Source organism: Leopardus geoffroyi, chromosome D2 (assembly GCF_018350155.1).
Source record: "Leopardus geoffroyi isolate Oge1 chromosome D2, O.geoffroyi_Oge1_pat1.0, whole genome shotgun sequence".
NCBI lineage: Eukaryota > Metazoa > Chordata > Mammalia > Carnivora > Felidae > Leopardus > Leopardus geoffroyi.
In genome coordinates, this window is record NC_059334.1 from 53674889 (window position 1) to 53691303 (window position 16415).

Genomic DNA, 16415 nt, shown 5'->3' on the forward strand with positions numbered 1-16415 from the left:
AGGAATTAATATTTAATTAATTTAATCCCTAATATTTTAGAGGAACAAGGTAGTACTGTATATTTGGTACAGATCTTCAGTGGGAGCTTATATATATTTAAATTGAGACCAATGATTTCATTTTTGTTTTGACTTGTTACTCACTTTTTGGGGAGAAAATACATTTAAATGGTTATAAGATAATTTAGTGTGCCATCTTTCCTTGAGTATTTTCTTTTGTGCTATAGTGGCAGATTATGCGGAAGCATAGTGGCTTATCCTTTCTAAGCATCTTCAGAATCGTATATTCAGTATAGTTTTTGTGTGTGTCTGCAGAAATGGATATTTTATTTCTTCTTGTATGAAAATCATCTGTGGGAAGAGATACTTCTGAATTTTTTTTAATGTTTATTTTTTTAAGAGAGAGAGAGGGAGAGAGCATGCATGTGCAATCAGGGAAAGGGGCAGAGAGAGAGGGAGACAGAGAATCTGAAGCACACTCCACTCTGTCAGCACAAAGCCTGACACAGAGCTTGAACTGAACTGCGAGATCATGACCTGAGCTGAAGTTGGATGCTCAACCGACTGAGCCATCCAAGCTCCCTACAGGAAGAGATACTTGTCAGTAATTCAGATTCCAGTGCTGGCTCTAGACCTAAATGCACTAAAATTTCCTCAGCTTAGGAATCAGCATTTTTAAATTAAAATTTGAGAACAGCTGCTCTATAGCAAAGAACCCTATCAAAGAGTTGGTGTTTTCTAAAGTTGACAGTTCAGCAAATTTAGTATTTAGCACGTTGGAGTTTTTTTAAATATATTTTTTAAGTTTATTTTTGAGAGAGAGAGCATGAGCAGGGGAGAGACAGAGAGAGAGGGAGAGAGAGAAGCCCAAGCATGCTCCAAGCTGTCAGCAAGAGCCCGACGCAAGGCTCGATCTCATGAACCATGAGATCATGACCTGAGCTGAAATCAAGAGTCTGACGCTTAACCGACTGAACCACCCAGGTACCCCCTTGGTATTTTAATGCTGACGACTTGATTAGGTAAACAGAAGTTTGGAGGAGGATTTATCTGATTGACGTAGATGTGAAAATTAATATACAAATCTTCAAAATGATCACATTTTTGTAATAAATTAATGCCTTTAAATTATAGCAAACACACAGAGCCAGCTTGCTTGTTTTGTAGTGTATTTTGTTACTTTAAACACTGCCTCTGCTACTATTGGAATACATTTTCTTTTTTTATCTGATTTCCTGGCTGACTTCCTTCTTAGACTAACAGCAATGATCATGCAGCCATGCCGGTAAGTAAATGCAAGCCAAAGCTAGCATGTGAATTGGATAGTAGTGAACCTCCTGCAGGCTTATTTTTCTCTGCCTGGTTATCTATGGTAAATTCTAATTATCTTGTCAATATTTTTCATATGTTTGTAGTTTTGTGGAAACCTACATTTGAAGGTAATAGTTATTTTGGTGAAACAGGAGGATTCCCTGGGACTTGATTGTGAAAGTTAGTATTATGGTTGCATCTGTGGTGAGTGCAGTGCTTTGGAAAACCTCTCTGTGGTCATCCCATGCATGACAGGGCACAATTTGTAGATATCTTCCTCATCTATAAAGTGAGGGCTGTAAGGGTATATGCCCTATAGATTTTTGTGAGGATTAAATGAGATAATATACATAAAGTACTTAGAAAAGCACTTGGCATATAATAAGCACTCAAAAAATACTAGCTGTTATTATTACCTGCTTTTAAGACTGTTTATGCTTTTCCTGAGTGCTTTTTCTCTACAGACCTTATCCCAAAATCCACTTGTAGAAATCTATCTCAGTGCATAACGCAGTATGATTCATGACCAAGTGCACATTTTTCTTTTTCACTACAAACCCAGTATTGCTCCCCTGAATTGCCTTAGCTTTCACCTTTTTTCATGGCTTCATCATATTTTGCGTTTTGCTGTGTTTCTTCTTTTGACCTCCAGTTGTGAGCTCTCAATGGCCAGAGTAAGAACTCATAAATACTTTTTGAATGTGTAGATATTAAAAGTTCTTACCTTTAAAAAATCTCATCTAGCATTTGAAATTTAGGGGCGCCTGGGTGGCGCAGTCGGTTGGGCGTCCGACTTCGGCCAGGTCACGATCTCGCGGTCCGTGAGTTCGAGCCCCGCATCGGGCTCTGGGCTGATGGCTCGGAGCCTGGAGCCTGTTTCCGATTCTGTGTCTCCCTCTCTCTCTGCCCCTCCCCCGTTCATGCTCTGTCTCTCTCTGTCCCAAAAATAAAATAAACGTTGAAAAAAAAAAAAAAAAAAAAAAAAGAAATTTAAAATGTTCCTAACCTTTCTGTTCCTATTCCTGTTATCAAAATTCAAATTTTGATGATTGTAATTATTTTCTAATTAGTCTTTGCCAGTAGTTTCTCCTTACTTCAGTTCATCATACATACCTGTACTAGATTATTCTTTCTAGAGTACAGTCTAATCACATTTCCCTGTTGAAAAGCTTCAAGGTCTCTTGCTTACCTAAAGTAAAAATTTCACAGGCTAACAAAAAGGAATTATCTCAGCCTCTTTCCAGATACATTTCTGACCATTACTCAATATGGGCATTCAAAGTGGAAAATCCAGTGTCCTGGATCTGTCTTTTACTTTCTACATTGGCTTCATTTATAATTGTAAAACTCCTGGATCTCTTCCAAAAGCATCTTTAATGCTACCTCTTTCATGAAGCATTTGCTAATTCCATTTAACCTTATGTGGATACTTTGTCCCACTTTTACAGTACTGTTTATATTTTGTCCTGTACTATAGCTGTTTGAAGTCTCGCCTTCTTTCTGCTATTAGAATTTAATCCCTTTGTGTGAGGAACTGTTATCCACTCATTATATCTTCTGTAGCACCTAAACAATATTTTACACAGAGGAAGTGCTTAATAAGTATTTTTTAAATTAATATGAGAGAAATAGTAAAGAAATGGTCTGTTGTAAAAGCAATTTTCTTGTACACATAAGGAATATAAAAAGCATACTGCAAAATCAGAATTTTTGAATCGAATTTATTTGTCAAATATAGAGTACTTTCTAGTTTTGAAGAGAAAGTTTGTACCCTTATTCATAGGCAAAAATTCTGAAAATGTCTATACAAAAGTTACTTGATAAAGGTGGTTTCAGTAGTGGTTAGAAATATTTGTATGTTTACTCTTTCCTTGCACATCTCCATGAAAGAATAACATATTAATTCAAACTACAACTCTCTTCACACCTATAAGTTGAGCAGTGATTGAAACAAAGTAAAAGACATGATAGCACCAAAATAACTGTTGTGAATTCCCAGCACTAAAGACAAGTACTTCATCCCATTGAAGGGACAGACCTTCAAGCTTTCACTTCAACTTTTTCTTCATTTGCTATAGTAATTAAGTACTTACTAAGCTTGCTAACAGATTTCCTGCAGATAAGTCATATACATGTTCAAAATACAGAAGTGATGTTCAGAAGTGATACTAACCCTGTTATCCAAAAAAAAAAAAAAAAAAAAAAAAAAAAAATCCAAAATGCTCAAATTGTTATCATCTATTTAAGAAGTCAGCAATAGATTTTGGGGTCAGTTTTGTATAAATTTGCATGAGAAATTTTAAAAGGTGTGACACTTGAATGTCCAGTGTTTTGAAAAAGTTACTTAATATGAGATAATTCTTTCTCTGATGATAAAGGAGGTATTCTAATGGCATTTTTGATACCCATTTCCATACTTTATGTAATAAGTTAATTCCAAGTACACAAAATCAACTAGAACAAACCATTGACAGTCATCAGTTCACTGGAGAGAATTAAAGAACCTTGAGAAAGAATGTAAATGAAAAAGTTGAAAACCATTAAAACCCACTCTTACAAATGGAATTTATATTTTTTAAGCTTTTTTATTTTAATACATATATTTTTAAGTAATCTTTACACCCAAGGTAGGGCTTAAACTCATGACCCCGAGATCAAGAGTCATATGCTCCACTGACAGAACCAGCTAGGCACCACTATATTTTTTCTTAGGCTTTTTGTTAATGTAATAAAATAGTTAAATGATTTTCACTAATACAAGTTATTTGGGGAAAAAGAGAATCTTGCTTTTTAGTTGAAAATTAATGTACTTGAATTTTATAACTTTAATCCTTTTAAGTATTTACTAAGTTGATGCTGGCTAATCTTGGTGAGAGATTGAATTGCATTAAGTTGTAAGTCTTATGTGTGTATATAACATAGCACACTTAAATAATTTCTGCTGTCAAAAGTTTAGAAAATAGCAGTTTGATTCAGGGCATAATTGGAAGAAGTAATAGTAACAGAGGGCTTTTAGTTTAGAAGGAAACAGCATGAGAGATTTAGTAGAAAGCTAGTGGATTAGGAAAGAACTCATGACCTAACCAATAAGTAACAGATCAGTGAGATATAAATGGAAATAATTGGAATGGATTATTCTCAGCCCATAGACTAAATGTATGTATAGGCATGTGCATCATACATATGCACACTTACAAATATCCTATAACTTTATTCTTTAATGACTATCAATGAAATAGACTAGATCATTGGTGCTGGCTTTATGAGCAAAGTGCCATTCTGAACAGGAAGATTTAGTACTAAAAACAAATGAAAATGCAATATCTGACCGTTTTACTACCAGATGACAACAGAGAATTCACATTTAGAAAGTTAAGTTGTTGCAGATAGCAATGGTAAAGTTCTAGGAATGCAAATGGTATCTTCCCCTTTAACTTGTATTCCACAATAGAAAGGAAAATACAAAAGATTATTTGTTCTCCAAAGTTAAATGGATAAAAGTTGAAATCAGGGAAGAAGAAAAAGGAATAAAATATGCAAATAAGACAATGTATGAGTTAGAATTATGTTTTTATCGTGAGCAGATAAAGACAGCAAAAAGGAGGTCAGATCCCTTGAAGAGAAACATAGGAGACGATAGGGAAAGATGAAGTCAGAGGTTTCCTGTGCGAGCCCCTATCTAGTGGTGCCAAAGAGCCTGCTTTTCTTTTTACTTCCCTGTATGGAGCCTAACAAGAATGGAAAAGGATGAGGATAGAGCTGATGGGAAAGGTGGAACAGCTTTGGTGCATTTATATTTACAGTATGTTTGCAGGTCAGAGGTAACAAAATTCAGCAGGCCAAGATGCTGATACATACTTATAGAAAGAGTATGTAAGTTACTGTAATACAAAAAGTTAGGAGGTTGGCCTTTGGAAAATCCCACCAAAAGAGCATGTGCAGACGAATATTACATATGGGGAAGGAATTCAGAGGGCCAGCAACATTTTAATCACTTCCTTTTCTTTCATTCAGGAGACCTTAGGTATTGTAGGAAAGCTGTCATGTTGTTTTAAATCTTTCTACTTATGAAAATCAGTGTGTTAGATGGTAGCATTGAGATTAAAAGCCTCTGTCAATTCTTTGGAAACAAGAAGGGAGCAGTTGGCAAGGCATACTGTAGATACTCTCAGAGTATCATTGAATGTCATTTGCAAGATTGTCTTGCAAATGACAATCAAGAAAAAACTTAACGTGATCACTTACCTTGATCAGTCCCTCCCACTTTGTATAGACTTTGTCTTGTTTTAAATATATAACCTCCCTCCACTTGATACATTTCCCTTACTCTTTTAAAAAATCCATTTCCAGGTACTTCCTCAACTAGAAGCGAATCTGACAGTATCTACCCCAACCCCATTCCCACAGTCTAAGACTTAGCCCAGTGAAATTACCTATTCAGAAAGCCCTTGACGTTCTGAATGAGTATACCCCAAAACTTTGAGAATATTCAAATTTGAGAATACTGCCATGCCATGTAATTTCTTTCAGAAAGTGCTATAAAATGTACCTGAAAAGTGTAGACCTTAACAAGAGTTATGTTTCCATGTCAACTAACAGAAGACAGCAAAGCCACAGGGTTCGAAGGTTGGGACTTTGCATTGAGTGCATTCAGTCTCCCAGTGATTATCACCCTCCCCACCCCCACCCATACCCAGTTTCACAGAGCATATTATTCAAATGTGTGCCTCATCAAATTAAGCCCTACTTGCACTGGACTCTCAGATTCTTAAAAGGTCAAAACCTAAATTTAAATCCTTGGATGACAAAAGTCTGCTCTCAGCTATCCTTGTGTATATGTGGCTGCATTTATGATAGTCAGCCACCTACCTACATATGTTAATAAGAGAGAGTCAGTTGGCTTGACTGACATTTTCCATTTTACTAATGGCCATGTGGAAACAACTTATATTGTCTAACGTGTTAGTGATTCTGGCAACTTCTTTGCAAATTTTAAATTGTATTGGGATTACAGACTAGTACATTTTAATGATTAAATAGCCCTTATACTCTGAGCTGGGTGCTTATGTAAAGAAATGAAGATATGGCTCTGCTATCACAGAGCTGTTACTAAAACAGTTCCTGGGATGCTTCATTGTTTCACTCTTAAATTCTGTGGCTTAGTCATAGTACCCAGTCTTCACAGGGAAAATTACAGTGCATCTTTAACTTCCCTTTCCTTACAGTTGCCAAGTGAGAAAAGTTATAGAGCCTTAATATTTTATTGTTTCCCTACTTAAACGTATGCTTAACTGCCCAATTTGTTATTATCAAGTAGGCTTAAGAGTTAGAAATAATCCCTGTCAGCTCCCACACAGCATAAACTAGTTTCCTCTTCTTGCTAGTCTGGGCAAAAGTGCATGCAGCTTTCACCATTTTATCTTGATTTCTGATATTATCAATTGCTTGGAAGCAGAGGCATTTCTTCAAAACCTTGACCTTTTCTGGACTGTTACTGCTCTGTTTGCCTTTGCATTCTCTTTCTACCTATTAAAGATAGAATGAGTTGGAAGATGTCATGACATCAACGATGATATTTACAGAAAGTTAAAAATCAAGATATTGCATATCATCTAAGGCCATGCTCAGAAGATTTTTTTTTTTTTAAATTAGGGGCGCCTGGGTGGTTCAGTCGGTTAAGCGTCCAATTCAGGTCATGATCTCGCGGTCCACGAGTTTGAGCCCTGCGTCGGGCTCTGTGATGACAGCTCAGAGCCTGGAGCCTGCTTTGGTTTCTGTGTGTGTGTGTGTGTGTGTGTGTGTGTGTGTGTGTGTGTGTGTGTGTGTCACTCTCTCTCTCTACCCCTCCCCACTCATGCTCTGTCTCTCTCTGTCTCTCAAAAATGAAAAAATGTTAAAAACATAAAATAATAAAAGGCCACCAAAGTTTGATGAGCCCTATAGGAAGTTTTGAATGAAAGAGAAATAGCCATGTATTACAGCTATCCTAAAGTTTTCCCAGTTTGCGGAATTTTTTCCCCCAACTTTAAAATGATTGTGTTCTATTTAATCTCTATGTGTGTATGTGTGTGTATGTGTGTGTTCCCAAGAGCAAGCATTTATGTTACAGTCTCCTATCCTTATGATTGGGAATTGTTAGGAGGAGAAAAGTCAGAAAAGGGAGAATGGGAATTCCTACTTCACTATGGGATTATGGTTAACTGATGTGAGAACCAACTCTTCTGGGGCTAGAGCTACTTTAGGGGGAGATAGAAAGGGTATGAGAAGACTATAGAGGTGTCAAAGAGGTATTTTGGAGAATGTTGGAGGTGTTTAGAGTTGAGTATATTTTGATAGACCTATGAATGTTTTTGGCATAATCTCAAATTTCTGTCTTCAAGATAGTGTTATAAAGTTATTAAAACTCACTGAAGGAATTCATCTTGATATTTAAGCCTTTCTAACTCACCCATTCTGTATTATTGGGAATCTGAGACATTTCAGTGTTCTATATGTCAGTATTACAGTGTTCAGACAGAAGCCTATTTTAGGAGCTAGAAGAATCTTTGTGCATTTGTGAAGTCATCTTGGGGAAATTTTCATGTATTCTAATGTTTTAGGTATGTTTTTTCATGATTTATTTAATACATTCTTTACATATGAGCAAGATGTAGTTTTATATAGTAAAACTTTAGTGGTTCTTATATAAAATGGAAGAATAATAAATTTCTTAAGTTAAAATGTCTACTTTTCAACTAGACATATTTTCTCATATTTCAATTAGGAATTTATTTCTAATTTTAGTGTTTACTTCACATTTGATGAAAGACTTCACTCTTTTAGTCTGTTAGTTTTTAAAAAGGCTATGCATTGTGGCTCTTTGGGAGACTGACCAATTCATCAATACTTCCCTTTCTCTTTTGCCTTTCCTTTGAAAAGACTATTTCACAGTCTCAACTGAAATTTATGCAGCAAACAGAGAGGCAGTGATTTAGAATAATATGGCAATATTTTACTGCTTTAATTTAAACAACTTAAAAAATTAATAACTTAAATAATTGTAAAAAGCCGTACAGAATCAGAATTAGTTAATAAGTTCTGTTGTCAGTGTTAGAGTTAATATTCAAATTGACCATGATTTTACTTCAGTTTTCCATTTTTTTCTGACAAGAGTTATGTAACCTTTTAAAACAAAACCTGTTATCAATTTAAAGAACAATAAATGCAATGCACAATATTTTTTAGTCTATATATTTCTTTTTACTTAAATAAAAAAGTAGTTTATTGTGCAAAGTTGACCTTTTGTGGGAATATAAATAGAGTAAAATGGATTCTCCTGGGATCTTTAAGGAAGGGAGACCAATACAGAAAGAATGGTTGTGATTTCAAGAGCACATTTTTATGTTACATGTAGTTGAGAGAGAATGAAAGCAGCATTGAAAAATGCTTTCAAATAATTACTGTTGAAATCAAACCTTTCTTTTTTTATTAGATCTTTGAAATAAGAGAATGGTGAGACAGAAATGAAAACTTCAAATGAAAATTTAAATGTGTCAAATTAGTTTTTAAGTATTCTACATTTCTCCTATTATTATATCAGAGTAGATCTATCAAAACATTACTTTGAAACCAAAACAGTTTTGAGCCATAATCTAATAAAATGTGTTGTATTTTTGTTACCATGTCATTTTGCGGTGTTTCAAAGGAAATGGAGTATCTTTAGCCTAATCTATAATAGTAAATTATTTTAGAAATTTGGCTTGACATACAAACAGATGTGTTTTCTTGATTCCTTTTAAACTGAGGGTTGGTGGTTTGTGGTTTATTGTTCCTGTGATTGGCATTAAAAGCCTTATTTCACAGCTTGCAGTGAGGGACTATTGGGTAAAGAGTGGCTGTGTTCCACAAACTAAATTCAAAAAGTGTCAATCAAGGTCTCACATAGGTTGCCTAGAGAATGAGTTTTCTTACTGATTTCACCAAATGTCGCCTCATGCTGTCTTTGATTGGCACAGCCTGGCAGGGAGGATGGATGAATCTGTCACCGACTGGTTAATTGTGTTGCTGGTCTCAGTCTGACATCAGGTCTTTGACTCTTAAGTGGCTCAATACAAAACAAATTAGCAGATTGTAGTCATATTTCTCATTCTATATGCTTTGACTTTGTTGAATGCAGTCCATAAATCATATTGACTGACACACAAGTAAATGATGAAAGCTGCTTTTGAGACATGGATCTAGAAAGCAGCGCTGTGAAGGTGCCATGGAAGGATGCATATGGTTGACCCTTTGGGAATTTCCTAGGAGCCAAATGTCTCCTTACCACAATTGTTCTTAGAAGAAAAGCTTTTGGGTAATGCAAAAAGGATCTAATATGTCAGCAGATTCTCTTTTACAAGTTCCTTTGAAATATAAGAAGTTTGTCTAAGGGTTTTCTCTCTTTGCAAGTTGTTTTTCAGCAAAATGTTAGAGGAGGGTAAAAAAGTAGTTACCTTTAAAAGTTTGGCAGGTGTTTTTACTTACTTGTTGAACTTTGTGTTAAAGAGAAAGAAAATGTTAATAATAGTTGCAATTAATTTTTCAGATGAGGGCAGCAGAAATTTCTAGGTGCTTGAAATTTATTATTTTGGTTTTGTTTGTTAAAAAACAGAGCATCTCTAATGAAACAGGTTAGTTTTTAAAGATCGTTCATTGCAAAAGTACTTAGATTATTTTTGTTCTAGAAAATGATAATATTATAAGAATGTCAATAATAAAAACAATAGTAATGTTCAGAAAGGGGTGTTTTGTTTATGCCAAATGTACAAGGGCTACATCAGAAATGAATTGCCATAGGTATTTTTTGGGTGTGTAAATATTTGGAACATTAAACATTTTCTCTCTAAATGTAAGTAATAAATGGAAATTTATGAATATTTGTGCACATTTTATGGTTAGGGATTAAACATTTTTTTTAATGTATAATCTTATAGAACTGTTATAATACTTACAGAATCCAAACCTTTTATATTAACTTTAATTTGGGGCTATAAAAAGAACTTACTTCATTTGAAGATTTATAAAATATTTTACAAATACTTTAATCTTGTATCTTTGAGAACAATAAGCCTGTATTTAATATGTTTAATCAGAAGAAATTTAGTATTAGGGTTTTATTATTACGTATGTTGTTTAAACAAAAAGTTAAATTAGCACGCACGTGCGTGTGTGTGTGTGTGTGTGTGTGTGTGTGTGTGTGTTTGTTACCTATTTCCACTAAGTTTATGGAATAGCTGCCTGTATTTCTGTACTCTTACCATCATTTTTGGCTCCAGTACTATTATTATATAGTCATTTGTACCGTCAGAACCCATGTTGAATTTTAAGTATCACTTTAAAATTATACCACTTACCTTGTACAGTGTGTTTACTTATGAAATGAATATAATAGTAATTTAGGGGGGCAATTTATTAATCTGTTTTGCAGTTAGTATATTATAGAGGCAACATAAGTAGAACATGGAGCTGACTGGATGGAGAAGTACATGAAACTAAAATGCAGTAGTTGTTCCATTGGGTCAAAATTACATTCCTGTTAAGTATTGTCAAGCCTGTTACATGATAATTAAATTACATGCCATTGATTGCTCCTCTTTCTATGTTTTTGTCCCCCTCCCATTCATATTGATATTATGGTGCTTGGGGAATGGAGCTGCATGCCTCCCAGACTAATTCCTCTTGGGTTTGGGGGATCTTGAAGCATGCTGGGTTTTGCATTGTTTGTTACATTCCTTTTTGGCAGTTCATCAGTATCTGTCAAATATATTGTTTGCATTGGCTTTTATCTCTACGTTTTTGATTGAGAAATTGAGATTCCATTTTAGATACAGTTTTTCACTGCATAGTGTCTAGATGCTAAAGACTTACTCAAAAAGATTGCCTTGTTTCTAGCCTGACTTTAAATGTGTAGTTTAATGAACAAATGTTCTAATAAATATCTTAAAAATATATTTATGTTCTTTCTTACTTCCCTGACAGATCAACTGTGTAAAACATTTATGTACTAATTTAGTGAAGCATTTATGTTCAGGAGATTTTTTCATGACTTGATTAGCCTTTGTGAAAGTAGGAAAAGAATAATTATCAAATAGCACTGAGTAAATATTTATTAATGCAGATGAGGCAAAACATGGCACATTTTCCAAAAGTCATTATTTCTGACCATATTCATGGATCTTTGAATCCTATCACAGGAGTTAGTCCATCACCAAATCACATCGTTGTAGGTTGAAGACAGAAATACTAGGAGCAGTATTAGACAGGAAAACTATACAGGACAGAGTCTTTATAGTAATTTATTTTAAGCTTTTAATTGAAATCTGTCTAAAGAAGCAATTTATACTAAAAGTGATGTAATGTGATTTAGCTTTGTAATCTAGAGATGAAACATGTAGCCTTAATTAAGGCTATCAGGGAAAATTTCTGTAGTTTTTAGGAGCTATTATGGTAGAAAATATTTTATAATGATACAAATGTGAAACAAAACCACAAATATTTGTAGTTTACTTAACCATATATTTCTAAATTATCAGATGATTTTAAAACTAAATTTAGGTCTGTAGATGATTTTGAAATCATGTTGGTAGGTAAGCCCCTTGAGCTAATTGAAGCTATGCTACAAATTCATGTTCTGATTAGAAGTAAGGATTTAAGATTGAAAGTATATTTTGAATTTTAGGCACAGTTTAAATAGGAAATTATATTGTTTATTAACTACCTTTATTCTGGCTTTAATTATATGAAGGGAAGCTTAAAAAGCATTATATGAATAAAATGTTCTGTCAGTACGATAACTTGTCATATTTTAATGTTTATTTTTAAAAATACTTGAGACATTTCAAGAGGTCTAAAATAATAATTCATGTGTTTTTTACCTGTCTTTTAATTTTCCTGAGTGCAGTTAGAACTTCAATGATATTTATGTCCTGAGGAGGACAAGTAAACAAGATTAATTTTAATTCCTGTGCTAAAAGCATAGCCACTCAGAATACAGAAATAGAAAGGCCAATAATCACTGTTGTACCCCCTAAAAGACAACAAAAAGAATGTCAGGTATATAATTTTTCTGATACTTTATGGTGTATTTCTGTGTTTACGTATTTGCTTATTTATGTTTTGTTTTTGGTATTTGTTTTAAACAGGGGAAAGTTGCCCAGACTGCTTGCATGTCAGCCTGCCAGCATCTGTCAACATCCTTAATGCAGATGCTATTGGACAGTGAGTTAAAACAGATAAGCATGGGAGCCGTTCAGCAGTTTAACTTAGATGTCATACAGTGTGAATGTAAGTACCTTACTGGTTAAATCTCATGCATTTCTAGGAATCTATATTTAAATTATATGAAAAAAATGGTATATAGAAGGATAATTCAGAAAAGAGGGAAAAGGCCTGGATCAGTGAGATTTTCAGCAGCCTTAGAAGTGACTTCTTTCCAGAAAGAGAAAAATACCTCAGCTTCAGTTTAGGGCCTCTAGAGCTCTATCTAGAAAGCACTGAAGTGGCAGTACAGACTGGGATAATTGAAAAATGATTCATTTTCCTCCTCAGTCCTTTTTCTGGTCATTCTTGCCAGGACACTCCTAACATTGGTCATAAATGAATGAAATCATTCTAAGTTTGTCATTCTTACTTTATCGGTAGGCAGTTTTTGTTTTTGTTTTTGTTTTAAATTTATTTATTTTGAGAAAGAGAGAAAGCACGAATTGGGGAGGGGCAGAGAGAGGGAAAGAGAGAGAGAATCCCAAGCAAGCTCCAACCCAGGAACCATGAGATCGCGACCTTAGCCAAAGTCAGATGCTTAACTGACTGAGCCACCCAGGCACCCTGATAGGTAGCTTTTTAGGTAATTGCTGGAAAGATAATCTTAGGACCCCACATTCCAAATGTAGCTTCTTTTATATTCTGAATATTCGGTTCTCATTTCCCCCCCAATTTTTTAAAATTTTACCTTTGCCATTGTTTTTCACTGTTTTCTGTAGGCAAGAGGTGAGCAGATTCTATAATCTAATGTTGACATTAGCCAGTCTGCTTCAAAACGAGATGTGCTGTTTGGTTATTAGCCTTGTTTATATATGCTTCTGGATGTGTGTTCTATCACCTTAAATTATAACCTTAAATAAAGAATGTAAGTATACAGAGCAATTTTCAAACATTGCTTTCAAATGAATGGTACACTGATTAAATAATGAAAATCTCTGGTTGACAATTCAGCCAGGCACCACTGTTGATAAATTGGAAGTCAGTGGGGCACAAGAAGGATTATAAAATATTTGTCTGAGGCAAATTTTGCAATAATTTGCTGATGTTGATCAGCAGTTTGCAGCTGAAGCAAGAATGACTTTTTTCAACAATTATTGAATATTTGCCCACTGTATAAGGCATTCTGCTAAGAAAAACATAATTAATATTAAAAAGAATAATCATGTAAGCTGTTTGATCAAGATCAGCACAAAAAAATAAGTCCAAAGTTTTTTTAAAATGCACCTATTCCCTTCAAAAAAAAAAAAGAGAGATGCTTATTCACAAAGGAAAAGGAAATTAGTTTTTCCTTAGGGAAGAGAAGCATTCATTTTCTTTTCCTAAAAAGCATTTCTATTTTCTCTAGTTAGAAAACCTTTATTATATATCTTTCTCAAAATAAAACTATCATTTTAAAAATGGTATTTAGGGATGCCTGGGTGGCTCAGTTGGTTAAGCATCTGACTATTTCGGCTCAGGTCATGATCTCACAGTTTGTGAGTTCTAGACCTACTTTGGGCTCCATGCTGACAGCACACAGCCAGCTTAGGATTCTCTGTCTCCCTCTCTCTGCCCCTCCCCTGCTCCCTCCCTCCCTCCTCTCTCTCTCAAAAGTAAGTATATAAACATTTAAAACAATAAAAAATATGTATATTTTTATATTGTATTTTAAAAATATTTATTAAAAACACTTTTTCCCCCAAGTTTCTAAGCTCAAAGTAATTGTTATTCCATTCTACAAGTAGTTTGAAACTGGTTTTTTTTTTTGAAGTTCTGTAAAAGTTATCTTAGGTTATCATTCCAGTGTGACATTACATGTGTAAATATCTTACGTAAATATTGCTTTAGGCATTTTGTGTTATTAGATCTTGAATGTGGATTCAGAATAATTGGGTGGTTCAACCCTTTATTGGCATTTGGTTATGTCTTCTGAGGTTTTTTGTTCAGAAATGGAAATTACTGTTTGGCTAGGCATCTTTAGGTATCTAGATCTTGTGTTCTCTTCCCTCTTCATAAAAGGCTAGCCTGGCTCTACTTACCGAAAGGTACATAAACCCCCAAATCTGTGCCTCTCTGCTTTCTATAGGATAGTTTCTACCTTCAGTTAACTTCTTATGTTGATATTTTCTTCTTCTTTTTTATTTTTTTTTAAGTTTATTTATTTTTGAGAGAGAGACAGAGTGCAAGCAGGGGAGAGGCAGAGAGAGAGAGAGGGAGATACAGATCCGAAACAGGCTCCAGGCTCTGAGCTGTCAGCACAGAGCCCGGCACGGGGCTCGAACACAAACCTCGAAATCATGATCTGAGCCGAAGTCGGACATTCACCTGAGCTGAGCCACCCAGGTGCCTCTGTTGATATTTTCTTAAAGCACTGTTCTCTTGGAAGAGACCAAGAAGAATCCTAAGTATGAGGTATAACTCAGGAAATCTGAGTTCAAATATAAGAAGGGTAACCCCCAGCCTGATGGGGGCCAAGGTTCAGACTCTATAGATATGGAAAGGGAGAGACCAGAATTCAAAGACAAACCACCCAAGATAATTCAGCTTTCTTTAAGATTATGCCTATGGTTGGCACTGCTCCTTAATACTTATCATGTATTACTTAATCATTATTTAATACAGTATCATACATTTAGTACTCACGGAACAAATATAAACCAACATTACATTTTCCACTCTCTTTCTGGCGTAAAAGACTTTCTGTACCCCCTATCATGACTTTTAGTGACTGCTTCACAAATCACTTAAAAATGAAACAGCTTTTTTTCTAATGAATATATTAAGAGAATTAAGTTTTCATTTCAAGTAGTAGTTTTGTTTTTTTAAACCTGGAAGAAAGCAGTATTTTCTTTTTCTTGTTTTTCTTTTCTTTTTTTTTAATTTAAGATTTTATTTTTAAGTAATGTCTACACTCAGCGTAGGGCACAAACCCACAACCTGGAGACCGAGAGTTGCATGCTGTACCGACTGAGCCAGCCAGGCACTCCAGAAAGCAGTTTTTTTAAATACACAGTTTAGGGGTACCTGAGTGGCTCAGTCAGTTCAGCGTTCCATTCTTGATTTTGACTCAGGTCATGATCTCATGGTTCATTAAACTGAGCCTGCATCAGGCTCTGTGCTGACAGGGCCAAGCTTGCTTCGGATTCTGTCTCTCCCTCTCTGTCTGCCCCTCCCTGCTCATGCGCTCGCGCGCGCGCTCTCTCTCTCTCTCTCAAAATAAATAAACAGTTTAAAAAAGATAAGATAAAAGGTTTGTTTTCAGTATGAATGCAGTGTGTATGCTTTCTACATACTGGGGCAGGCAGAAGGGGAGAGGGATTTGGCTAGATAGGAGGAAGGCTAGAATGCATCATAGATTTGTGAAGAGAAGGGATCTGGATACCATAGGAATCAATTGGGGTATGGATCAGAAAGAAGATAGACAGATAGTTCAAATGTAGAATCCTAAAAGCCAAACGATCATGGAGTTTCACCACTCACTTGGTAATAAAGATACACGTACTCCTCTACCTTGAAATCCTCTCTAAATAACCCTGCCAAGAAGTTGTCCAGCTAGTCCTTGAACATCCAGTTTGGGGGATTAACTACTCTTCAGAAAATGTGTTTCCGTATAATACAATCACTCTATCAGTTTCTTAAAGTGAGGTGAAATCCCTTTCTCTCAACTTCTCTTAATGGAGCTAGTTCTACCTTGGCTACTGTCACCACTGCCTTTGTGCAAATTAGAAGTGGGATCCCTACTATAAGGAAAAGGTCCGCTAGAGTTGTCCCTTTTATATGAACTAGAAAAAGTTCACCCCTTTCCCAGCTGGACTCAACCCCCACCAAGGCACATGGCTTATCAAGTG

At 35.1% G+C, this 16415-nt stretch overlaps 1 protein-coding gene across 9 annotated transcripts in view; it reads left to right on the forward strand.

The window, feature by feature from the left end:
* The window catches only part of EXOC6 (exocyst complex component 6), a 227951-nt gene that overhangs the window by 158224 nt on the left and 53312 nt on the right, over nucleotides 1-16415 (forward strand). For all 9 annotated transcript variants that reach the window (XM_045438226.1, XM_045438227.1, XM_045438232.1 and 6 more), the window contains one exon: nucleotides 12471-12612. In XM_045438226.1, coding sequence (XP_045294182.1) covers nucleotides 12471-12612 — 142 coding nt within the window. The remainder of the gene's footprint in view (nucleotides 1-12470; nucleotides 12613-16415) is intronic.